Genomic DNA, 13,510 nt, shown 5'->3' with positions numbered 1-13,510 from the left:
ACTGTCATATAGAAAATTGGAATTGTAACAATGATTCATAGACCATTATTTGGTGGTATGAGATATTTGTTCTTATAAAAAATAATAATTCATATCAGTATCCTGAACATATTGTCAATGGTATCATACTACTAAATTTTATGTTTTACTTAGAAAAAAAATCAAGATATTGGCTTCTATCCCTAAATGTTTGAATTTTCTCAAAGAAATTACAAAAGAAAAGGAGAAACTTATAGGCTGGATTAAGGCAGAAAGCCAATAGACCTTATACTTCAGTGCTTATTCTGTAAACTCTTAGCCCCAGGTGATTTTAACCCAAGTCTTTAACTATACTTCTACTTTTAAGCTCTGGATAAAGTCACAGTATTACTTTCAAGAATTCAGTCTTCAAATTATTCTTTGTATTCACTGACGGTAAAAAAAAATAAACACAACTATAAATGGCTGTAAAAAATAAAATATCCACTGATATTTACAGCTTTAAAATATTTATATTCTCCCATGTATACATTAAGGGATACTTCCTTTAAGACTTATGAAGGGTATAAACTGAACCATTTGACATTGACAACGAGTATAATATGAATACTTTTGTACAGAATAACAACTACCTACTCATGATTTAAACATAAAGGGATTTTTTTTAAAAAGTAATTAGTATAAAATTAGACATTACTCTATAATTTGAAAATATATTACCTAATTATCAATTTCTATGTTTATATTATTCAATATTATATTTATCTATATATTGCTAAAATTGTAAGATTCATAACGCTGTTCAGTATAAGAATACTTTTTAAATTCAGAAACATGAAATTAATAAGACTTTGAGCTACATTTCAAATTTATTACAATGAACATGAGTATTCTGTAAATTAAATATTCTGTGAATTAATGAAGAGTAATACATTTGTTTTGAAGCCATACTCTGTGATAGTAAAATTAAGTCACAAATTAAGATACTAATTATAAAAGGGCAAAGGTAGAAATAATAATTATGAATATAATAAATTTATAGATGTAAAAGAGTTTACAGTGGAAGAATCCACCTTATTTAACATGAAATAATGTCATTTTCCCCCTACATCATGTCAGCCATTACTCAATCTTAAAAACTCACATGAGTTTTTCCCAAGTAAAATTTTTTTACAAAAAATCTCATACATTAAAAATGAATACTGGCCCTTTATGACATATGTTTAAATACTACATAAGTTACACAAAGCACAAAAACTGATTTGTAACAAACAACTGTACGGTAGGTACATAAATTTACTATACATTTTTTTGATAAAAAATGTAGAACATGACAATAAAATTAACAAAACAGGAGCCTCTATGCATAAGAACTATCCTGAAAACTACAAATATCACTAAAAATAGGGTATTAGAAATTTTGAATGTGTCATTGCAGTACTTATACTTTATTTAAAAAGTGATATAATTTTAAACAGATTCAATTCCTATAAATTAAGCTTGTGTCTATAAATTTAAAAAGGGCAATCACTAAGATTCACATAGTGTTCCTCAATGTAACACTAATAAATGAATAATTCAATTGATCAATAAATTAATTGATCAATCTAAGGATGAGACCTTGATAGTCTTTAAATAACTAAAGACAACTCTGGTATGTTTTATGTATGCTTAAAATAAAAGTTTTATGCTAAAACTTTAAGGCTGCTTTTGTAAGGAACTTATACTATGCTGTGGATATTTCCCTTTGATTTCTCAACTAAACACTCACTTGTTTGATGCGATCTGGATTAACGGTGGTCTGGGGTTGTAGAATGCTGACTGGTTCTGTCTTGGCCACATTTTGGGGCATTTCTCGAATTTTTTCTGCAATGAATCCATGAACTGCATTCAATGCTTCAACTGTTCCCTGGATCAAGCACACTCGCTCAGTAGTACCTGTGGATAAAAGATTGATTTTCAGAAAATATTCCATATTTTGCATTAAAAAAACTCTGAAAAAGGATATCATAATGCCAAAAAAATGTAAAATGCAGAACTCTAATTTAAAACATTTAATTGTACCAAACATAATATATACATGTCTCTTCTCATGATTCCTTTTATAAATTCTTTTCTAGTTGTTTTAGTCTCAAAAAGGGCATTCGGATTCCAACTGAATCAGAGATCCAGAGAAGTTGTGAACATAACGCTGATTCATTGACATAATAAATATTTATTGAGTACTTAAAAAAGAACTTAGGGTTAGAAACTGGTAACATGCCAGTAGAGATCAATAAACCCAGTTTTCAAAGAGCTTACTCTTCACGGGGAAAAAACCAGAGAATTGTAGGACATTACAATCTGAAAATAATGGTGGTAACAACATAGATAGTACATTTGTTCCATCACTTACCACGCTCTTTCTTTAATCATAGCAACACTCGTTACTTGATATTTTACATTTACTTTTTCACTTTTTCACTAGAATATAAGCTCTAGGTGGAGTGTAAATTTGTTTTGTTTTGTGCTGTAGTATCCTCAAAGTTCACAATAGCTTCTGACACATAATAGGTACACTGTAAACATTTGTTGGATAAATGAATCAGTGCTGTCTTTATTGATGATATAATTTTTATAAAAAATATTAGGACTAAACATGAAATTTAAATAGTTTATGAAACTTGAAATTCATAAATATGTTAAAGATATTAATAGTATTTATTTCATATCTTGTGAATAAAATGTAAATATATGATGCAAGACAAGACTAAGGTGAAATTGGGTCTAACACACAGGTCCTATCGCCTATTTTATACTTTACAGATATACATTAAGGCAATAAAAATAAATTAGTTTTTCAGACTATTCTGAGGCTTATTGTAGAAGCCTGGTATTCCACTGTAACCTTCTCAGTGTCCCAACATAACATATGAACTTGCTTCTAAGAAATAAGTATTTCTTTTCTAAACAGTTGTTAAAATGTTCAAAAAAATGGGATTTTAAAATTTATAAAAGATTTTTTGAATTAATGGAAACATTTTCAATTACCTAACATATTTCCTTTTGGTGCTACTGTTTCAAAATTCCAAGGTACTTTGTAAAATGTTTTAAAATACATTCTGTAGGGCAAATTTGTGAAACTACAAATATTTACAAAGTCGTAAGGAGTTTATACTGTTTTAAAGATTCTGACACCAAGACCAATTTTCTAGTAGTTTTGAAATTAAAATAATAGTAAAAGAATATCATTAATACTTCTAGAAGACAGAATTAGATTACAGGAATTAGAAGCAGAAATAAAAGAAAAACTTAAGAGATATACCTAAACAAAATTGTCATGTTTTAAACAATGAAAATTCAAATCTACAAAAATCTAAGTCTCCTGGATTTTACAAAATATTTCAACAGAAAATATATATGGCTTTCATTTGTAAGGGTGGATAATGCCTGAAAAACATAATGTGAGTCTGTGGGTTTAATTTTTACAGTTTCTCTTAATCAGCTTTTCTCATACTTATCTATCTTGATGTATATTGTGGTTCCTGCATAAAATGATCTAGTTTATGGGGATACTCTAGGGAGTCTTTACAAGGCAATGTATAAAGTGTCCAATAAATGACCAGAAAGGAACTGATCAATGTAGCTAATACAAAGTGTGCTTATCCAGGTCAGCAGCCAATATGAAACAGAGATCAGATTACATTCTTGTTTTTGGAGACAACTACAGAGTGCTCTTTTGTGGATGCCAAAACAGTCTAACTTAAATAGAGATTAAAAAAAAAAAAAAGAAAAAATCAAACAAAACATGGCACTAAATAACTAAAGAGATTATAAATCTATGCAGTCAATAAAATTCTGATAATACAAACAATGTCAGAGCACACAGTGGCCCCTACACTTTTCAGATTGTATAGACTAACAGACAGTGAGTGGAAATTACTGAGCCATAAAGAATTATGATTGTCTAAAGCTAAATTTCACATATTAGCATCTGTGGGACACTAGAAAGTAGTTCACCGGTTCACAATTGCAGTACATATTGTTTGAAAATTAAATTACATAATTTGCATTAGAACTATTAACATAAAAAAAAAGAAAGAAAAAAAGATATTCTATATCTGCCCACTCAGAAATGCTACAATCCTCAGAAGAGATGCTATCATATTCTTCTACTGAACGTATGGCCTTTTCACTCAGAAAACATAAAACTGTAATTTTTAGGAGAAAGTCACAAAAAAGGGAGACTGTCAGGTGTTTCACCAAAATTTGTTAAAAAAAATGAGCCTATAAATCATAAAAGTTGCTGGTTTTGTCATTTTAAAGGCTTTTAGGCTCAATTAGTGTCTAAACTAAACTGCTTGTTGTTTATCATTTTATTTAACAGTAGCATTTATTTCTCTTTGAAAGAGACTAGCAACAAGAGGTGAAAACCAGTTACATAAAAGTACATGCCTATATTTTGTATAAGATAGAGGTACATAAGATATCATTAATTAATTAATTGATTAATTAATTAATGTTTTTGAGACAGAGTCTCACTTTGTCACTCAGGCTGCAGTGCAGTGGTGCGATCTTGGCTTACTGCAGCCTCGACCACCTGGGCTCAAAAGTGATCCTCACGCCTCAGCCCTCCAAGCAGCTGGGACTACAGGAATGCACCAGCATGCCTGGCTAATTTTTTGGATTTTTTGTAGAGACAGGGTTTCGACATGTGGCATAGGCTTCTCTCCTGAGCTCAAGGGATCTGCCCACCTCAGCCTCCCAAAGTGCTAGGATTACAGGTGTAAGCCACTGTGCCCGGCCTAAGAGACCATTAATTTAAAACTGCACTTTTAAGAAAGAAATCACAAAAAGTGTAATAAGAAGGGGCAATGCCAAATACAGGCATTGACATTTACAATGACTTTAAGTTTTGATTTAACATACAATATCAAATGTTAAAAATGCACAGGTTTCTAAAATCACATACATCTATCAGTTTTAATAACAAAGTTTTCATAGAAATTTAATAAAATATATTCTGTGCTATACTATAAGTTTGGGTAAGTCAGTTACACAGTTCCTGTTTCTACCTAAGGTGATCCATCACTTATGCACTGGGCCCTGTACCTCCTTAGCTACCAAGTCCACTGCTTCTCCAGTTAGAGTTATTTCTTACATCATAATTTTTTTCTATTGAATTATTCCCATCAGCAGGAAATATGTTGTAATTTCTACAATTTTTAAAGACACTGACAGAGTTAGAAAACTACTCTTTTGCAAAGCTAATGACAAAATTAAGTTTGGTAAAGATCATAAATGGATAAAATCATTAGATGAAAGGTTAATATAAAATTATCAATAAAAACATCAGATATTACCAACTGACTTCAATGATCAACATTAGCATGATGAGTATGAAAACCAAACATTATATGCTTCTTGATGTGATGTAATAAAAAGCACACAGAACCAATTATGATGTACTCAAAAGTAGTTGAGCCTAAATCTAATCAAACAGCACTACAGATTAATACTGAAAATAGAAAAATAAATGATACCATAACGAAGCAAAGACACAAAAACAGTTTACAATACAACTGATGCAGCTTCATCAATAAAGAAGAGATTACTCTCCGGACAAAAGAAAACTTAAAATGTACTATGACTTAATGTAAATCAGAATTTGGTTGGGTCCAAAATTAAACAATTTTCACTTGAAACAAAATTGAGGCAATGACAAGGACAGAGTATTAGTATCAAATAATTACTGTTAACTTTGACATGTGAGATTATGGCATCAGTTTACAGAAAGTGTCATTTTTTTTTCTTTTCTGAGATGAATACTGAAATACGTACAGGTAAAATGTGACTGAACTTGCATCAAAATATTTCTGCAACAACAAAAAAGGAGTAAACTTTTTAGGCATGACAAATCTTGATACTGTTGATACAGATGAAGGGTATAAAGATATTCATTGTACTATTTTATATATGCCTCTTCTAGTTGCTGCTCAATTCCCTTATCCCTCAAAATTCCTTGAATGAGTTTTATAGATACTTTCTACTTCCTCATCACCCAATCTTGAATATCCTCCAATATGGCTTTTTTTCCCCCCTTGAATTTAGTAGATTCTACAACTCTACTGAAAGCATTCATCACGGCTGTACCTGGATAAATCTAATCTTCAAGTCTTCATGTTGTTTGCCCCATCAGCAGCATTTTATGCTGTCAATAGGTGACCATTCTGTTCTAAAAACACTTCACTTGGCTTTCAGAATGCCACATGCTCCTGGTCCATGGTTTTTACTCAGTTCATTAATTCATTTGATAAAAATGTATTCAGTCTCTACTAAATAAATATCATATTAGAAGCTGAAGATACAGCAATGACCAAACAGGAAAAACAAACAAACAAACCCTGCCTTCATGGAGCTCATATTCTAGTTCATGTGGACAGACACTATACATAAGAGAAATAAAACACAGAGAAAGAATACTAAAAGAAAATAACAGTTATGAAAAACATTGGGAGACAATGACAGGCTCAGCAGAGACAAAAACAACAGTATGAAAGGGACTTTGTCATGTTTATTACTGTATCTCCAATGCCTAGAACAGTGCCTGGCACACTACAGATACTCAACAAGTATTTTGTTTTTTTTTTAAATAAACAACTTACTGAGTCTAAAATTTCTCCTCTGTATTTTGAAACATATATGTGACTGATTTCTAAGGCCTTTTTAATCTACAAAATATATATAAAGCCAGTAAGTCTCTTGGTTTATAAGATCATTCAATGAACACAAAAAGGAGGTATATTTTGGAAAATGATTTAAAAACTATAGTAAGTTGTAATTTATCATTAAAAAAGGGCACTTGGTGAAAGTGTTTTGAGAAAGATACTAGGAGAAATAACGGATAATTTGACCTTTTTTTTTCTTTTTCCTAAGGTAGAAAAAATAGATAAACTCTGAAAATGAACTCTACCTAAAATAATATTGTTAGGGAGAAAAATAAATATTTTTTATTGTGGTCTAAAGTGCTATTAAAAACTGTTTAGATACCTGAGACACTATTCAAACCACAGTAACACTATTCTAGAATAATGAATATATGCTAATGATTTGATCCACATAGTTCTAATTGCCATCTAGAATGAAAATTAATGAACATTCTGTTCATATAAAAGAAAATGCATCAGCTTATATTCCTACTGGAAATACAACTCAGTATCTTATGAAATAATACAGACATAATTATTTAGGAAATATTAATGTTAGTGTACAGTAAGTCATTTGGTTGGATGAGTAACACTGAAACATCACAAAATAAAACAATAATACCAAAATGTAGTAGAAAATTTATTAACACTTCTATGACAATCTACAGCAATAATTTTGGCCTCCAAAAGAACTTAAGAAAATGTAAATATCAATTAACTCCAATAGGTAAAAGCTGATATTTAAAACAACTTGATATATAGATAATTTATAGAGATAACTGCTACTTACGCAGAGAAATTACTAATTTTGGATAGCTAATATTTTGATGAACATGGATTTATTTCATTCAAGTAAACATTTAGTTTCTATCATATCAAGAAATATCTTGCAATATGTATTTTCAAATATATTTAAATTTCTTTGCTATTTGTAGGTATGTATATTTACTCTTATACAAACTGCTTTGTGAGTGGTATCCTTTCCGTTTTCATATTTTTCCTTTTTGCCACTTATTCTTGCTGTTTGCTAAAATATCTGATTACAAAAGGCTCTTCTCTTATAATTTGCTGTTTTTAGTCCTCAGCAACCCAGTAATACACAGTTAAAGAAGATTGTTAAAATTATATAAACTATCAACAAGTAGGTTCCGTGCAGGAAAGGGTGGCTCACGCCTGTAATCCCAACACTTTGGGAGGCCCACGAGATCAGGAGATCGCGACCATCCTGGCTAACACAGTGAAACCCGGTCTCTACTAAAATACAGAAAATTAGCCAGGCGTGGTGGCAGGCGCTTGTAGTCCCAGCTCCTCGGGAGGCTGAGGCAGGAGAATGGCGTGAACCCGGCAGGCGGAGCTTGCAGTGAGCTGAGATCGTGCCACTGCACTCCAGTCTGGGCACAGAGCGAGACTCTGTTTCAAAAAAAAAAAAAAAAAAAAAAAAAAAACCCAAACAAAAACAAAAGAAAAACACAAGTAGGTTCCTAGTGTTCCTAGTTACAACCATAGGGAATATGTGGCCTTTATGAAATCATGTTTTGTTTCATTTCTCTTTATTTCCAAGTTCCGGGTCAGTGTAAACAGATAAAATATTACTTCAATGTTTTCTTCTTAAAAGATTTAAAATTCTATATAGGCATATTAATTTTTAAAACTAAAACATAGAGTATCCTTTCAACAGACTATGTTACCATTTATTTAATATAAATCACCCATAATAGTCTATATATGATAATCATTTTTCATATTGTCTTTATAAATAGATAATTTACATTCATTTCTTAGGTTACCAAATTTATTTCTATAATTACATAAGCAAAAGTCTCATTTACCAGTATTTAAGGTAATGTGTCAGCAGAAGCTCCACTGAAGGACATTTAAGGGTTTTCTAGTTATAGCAATGCAGTATCACATTCTTTCAGGGGAAAGTATATACTTAACCAATTTCAAGAAATGAAGCAATTCAAAGGTCTCTGAAGCGCACAACTACAGACCTTTTCTTTGTTTCCTTTCTATGTCCCTATACGCATATGGAATAACTTAAAATTTGAACCAATATGCATCTCAGAATATTCTTTTAAGTGACTTTAACAGTAATCATGCTTCCTTATGTTTATAAGTCATTTTGTGATTTATAGAAGAGACATAATATTAATTACAATACATATATTTATATATTGTTAGTATAATTTATCTACACACATAAAATTTCATTTAATGTTCACAATAATCAGGACAGATATCTCCAACTTACATGTATGGAAATGGAAGCAACTGCAAAAAAAACATACAGGAAACGCAGAGAATAGTAAACGTCTTGTCAAAAACAATTTTTTACCATTAGACCACATACTTCCTAAGAATGTAATATTAGGCCAGCTAGCAAATTTAACACATTTAAGAAAATCACATATGTTTCAGTTGATTGTGGAAAAATGATTTTCATGTAACTTTGATATTTCTTTAAAAAGCATGGTCTTAATACCATCAATATTTCTCCAAAGATTTATTCTAAATCTGTCATAAAAAGAAATGATTGACCCTTCTTGCAGAGAACAGACCACCACAGGAGATGGTTAATAACTATGTGGGCTATTAGTAAGATTTTTTAGGACAAGTTTTCAGATCAACAAAAGTACTTGATAAAATTGCCATTAAGAGTAAGTTCAATTTGTAATTGCAGCTTTTATACCATTGTACAGTTACGCACATTTGATAATACTTCCTCCTACCCTACAATTACTGAGGAGAAAATACACTATTTCAAGAAAAGGCCATTTAAAAAAAGAAATCATAAGAATTGGCATCTTATGATGCAAAGTAATAATTGCGTTTCTTCTCCAGGTGATTAACTCTACACAATTATATCCCTACTTTTCAACTGTAAAAATTTGCAAAAGGCCATATAACATGCTTAATCCAAAGTCAACATAGTGAAGACCTGATTCTGTTTATAGAACATGTTTTGACATTAAAATATAACAAATCAAGTCAAAGGATGAGAGTATATTTTTCAGAAAAATCTAAAAATATTCATTCTTCAGAGAACTTAGGAAGAGAATGAATGGCAAAGTAGATGTTGTCTAGCTTGTCATTCATTCATTCTCTGTCTCATCATGCAAATGGCATACTAATTTACTTAACTAGCCATTCCCATAAAGTAGCATCTGCAAAGCTGAGGAATCTAACTTCTGAAGAACCCTGAAAACAGATATATCTGAAAATTTTACATAACAACTGCAATTGTTCTCACATTGCAATTTATTTCTAGTTTTTAAATTTTGAGGCTATGCAAAAACAGTTATGATTACTAGCTATTCATTCATCCTTAGCATAGGTTTATGCTAAATTTAGGATCACTATAGCAATCCTAGTTATGTCAATAGTATAACCTTTTAATTTCCATAATTACAGAAATATGAAACTGCCATAACACAGTTTTATTAAAGTGCAATTACATTTTATATGTACATAATAAATAGAGATTTGCTGACTTGTCTCTACTCCCAATCAATATCTCCATTTTTGATAGTAATTTGTACTTTTAAATTGTTGCTATAAGAAAAATGGCACTTGAAATTCTTCTATCTATTCTTTATATATTAACAGGAATTCACTTTTGCAAAGTTTGATTTGATATCACACGTCCCAGCTGCGAAAAGTTTGCAATAAACATGTGATATCAAGTCAAGCTCAGAAACTCAGAAGTGTGACCAGTGGTGGAATGCATAGCAAATCAGAGTCATGTAAAAGTAAGGGGAGCAGCATTGCAATGGACATGCAGCATGGTAACGAATCAAGAGATTGCTTATGAGGTGACAGCAAGAAAATTAATGTCTCTGACATTAATTTCTGACAGGTAACAAAGTTGTCAACTTTGAGACCTAATATAGATTAATGCATTAGACAAAATTAAGCAGTAACTTTATGTCATATTTTTCAAAAAAAAGATCTGTTTATAGAATAATCCATTTTTTTTTAATCATAAGCCTATAAATTCCACTGAAGGCAAGGTCTGAATTTGTTGAAATTTCAAGGAGTGAATTATTTAAATAAATGACTAATCAATGAATATCATACCACTGAGTACATGCAATATATCAAATAAATGTAGAGGTAGGATAAAGAATTTTGACTGTTTAACTTGGTGGAAGAAGCAATATAGGAGAGTAGATTGTAGTTGAAAAATCAATAGAAATTTAAGAGTATATGTAATCTATTATTAAAAAGTATTAAATATTATTAATATTAAAAGATATTTTTATACAGTTTTATGATGCTAAGACAATAGAAAAATGGTAATTTAAAAATTGTACATATACCAAGGCGAGTGGATGACCTGAAGTCAGGAGTTGGAGATCAGCCTGGCTTATACAGCGAAAATCCATCTCTACTAAAAAAATTTTGTATTTTTTAGTGGTGCATGCCTGTAGTCCCAGCTACTTGGAAGGCTGAGGGTGGAGAATCACTTGAATTTGCGAGGCACAGGTTACAGTAAGCAGAGATCATGCCACTGCACTCCATCCTGGGTGACAGAGTGATACTCCATCTCAATAAATAAATAAATAAATAATAAAAATTGTGCTATATACAAAACTGGCCCTTTTACCCATCTTTAGGTGTACAATTCAGTGGTATTAATTAAATTCAAATGTTGTACATAAACTCCCACTATCTCTTTCTAAAAGTTTTTCATTATCACAAATTGTAACTATAACCATTAAGAAATACATTTCCATCCCTTCCTTCCTATATCCCCCAGTTACCTCCAATCTACTTTTTGTCTCTATGTCAAAATTCTAGATATTTTTTATAAATGGAATCATACAATATTGATCTGTCTGGTGTCTGGTTTATTTTACTTAGGATAATATTTTCAAGATTCACTGATGTAGTATATCTCAAAAATTCATTCCCTTACTACAATTGAACAATATTCCACTGCATGTTACATACCACATTTCGTTTCTCCATTTACCTGTTGGTGGACACTTGGGTTGTTTACACCTTTTGGCTACTGTGAATACTGCTGCAATGAACACTGGTATACAAGTATCTGCTTCAGTGCTTGTTCTCAATTATTCTGTGTACAAACCTAGGAGAGGAATTGTTGGCTAATATGATAATCACAGCCTTTTGAAGAACAGATAAACTGCCCCACAGCCGTGGCACCATTTTACATCCCCAACAACAATGTAAAAGGGTTCCAATTTCTCTACGTCTTAGATAACATTTATTATTATTTTGTAATAATAGCCATCCTAATAGGTGAGAAGTGCTATCTTGGAGTTTCAATTTGCATTTTACTAATGACTAATAATGTCGAACATTTTTGCATGTGTTTATTGTTCATTTGTATATTTTCTTTAGAGAAATATCAGTTCACATCATTTGCACACTTTTCAAATGGTGTCTTTTTGTGTGTGTGTACGAGACAGGGTCTCACTCTGCTGCCCAACTGTGAGTGCAGTAGTGTGATCATTGCTTACATCAGCCACAAACTCCTGGACTCAAGCAATCCTCCTGGCTCAGCCCCAAGTAGTTGAACTACAGGTGCGCACCACCACAACTGGCTAATTTTTTTTATCTTAATTTTTATTTTGAGATGGGGTCTCACAATGTTGCCCAAGCTGGTCTCCAACTTCTGGGCTCAAGTGATCCTACTGAATTGACCTCCCAATGTGCTGGGATTACAGGCATAAGCCACTGGGGTTTTCTTTTATTTGTTGAGTTTTAGGAGTTGTTTATATATTCTGGATATTAAAGTTATTGTATAAATTATTTTCAAACATTTTCTCCCATTCTGCAGGTTGCCTTTGATAATGTCCTTTGGCAATGGACGTTAATAATGTACTCTGATACACAGAAGTTTTAAAATTTTGGTGAAGTCCAATTTATTTTTTGTTCCCATTTTTGTTACTGAATAATCCATTCCCAAATCCAAGGTCATGAAGAACTATTTCTACATTTCCTTCTAGAGTTTTATGTTTTTAGCTCTTATATTTAGGTTGCTGATCTATTTGAATTAATTTTGATATTTTAATATGATATGAGGAGGGTTCTAACTCCACTTTTGCATGTGGAAATCCAGGTGTTCCAACACTTGTTGAAGAGACTGTTCTCTTTCCATTGAATGAACTTGATACCCTTGTCAAAAATCAATTGGCTATAGTTATGTGGAATTATTTCTAGACTCCATTAATTATTGTCTATCCTAATGCCAGTACCAGACTCTTTTGGTAACTGTATTTTTACAGTAAGTTTTGAAATCAGGAGTGTGAATCCTCAACTCTGTGCTTTTTCAATATTGTTTTATCTATTCTGGGAACCTTGCAATTCCATATGCATTTTGAGAATCAGGCTTCCCATTTCTGTAAAAAACAAAACAAACAAACAAAAAAAACAACCACTTAGAATTCTGATAGCAATTAAGTTGAGTCTGTATACTTTGGGTAGTACTGATGTTTTAACAACATTAAGTGTACTCACCCATGAAATGGGATGCCTTTCCATTTAGTTAGGTCTTCAGTTTTGTACCTCCTTGGTTAAATTTATTCCTAGGCATTTTACTATTTTAGATGCTACTGTAAATGAAATTTATTTCTTAATTTCCTTTTTGGACTGTACACTGTGGTGTATAGAAACAAACTGATTTTTGTTTATTCTAAAATTTGGCTTAATTTATTAGCTATAGTGGCTTGCTTGTTGATTCTCTGGAGTTTTGTATATACAGGAAGATGTCATCTGCAAATAAAGATAGTTGTACTTCTTTCTTTCCAATTTGGACACCATTTTTGTTTTCTTGTCCAATTATTCTGGCTACAAGTACCAGAACAATGTTTAATAAC

The 13,510-nt window shown here is 31.4% G+C and overlaps 1 protein-coding gene across 6 annotated transcripts in view; it reads right to left on the bottom strand.

Moving 5' to 3' along the window:
* Positions 1-13,510, bottom strand: part of NOVA1 (NOVA alternative splicing regulator 1) — a 153,813-nt gene that overhangs the window by 34,346 nt on the left and 105,957 nt on the right. For all 6 annotated transcript variants that reach the window (XM_033188367.1, XM_033188368.1, XM_033188372.1 and 3 more), the window contains one exon: positions 1,751-1,917. In XM_033188367.1, coding sequence (XP_033044258.1) covers positions 1,751-1,917 — 167 coding nt within the window. The remainder of the gene's footprint in view (positions 1-1,750; positions 1,918-13,510) is intronic.

This window comes from Trachypithecus francoisi, unplaced genomic scaffold, assembly GCF_009764315.1.
Source record: "Trachypithecus francoisi isolate TF-2019V2 unplaced genomic scaffold, Tfra_2.0 Lachesis_group3, whole genome shotgun sequence".
In the NCBI taxonomy this organism is placed as follows: Eukaryota; Metazoa; Chordata; class Mammalia; order Primates; family Cercopithecidae; genus Trachypithecus; species Trachypithecus francoisi.
The sequence above is the reverse complement of the archived record's forward strand: the minus strand, read 5'-3'. Positions and strand labels throughout refer to the sequence as shown.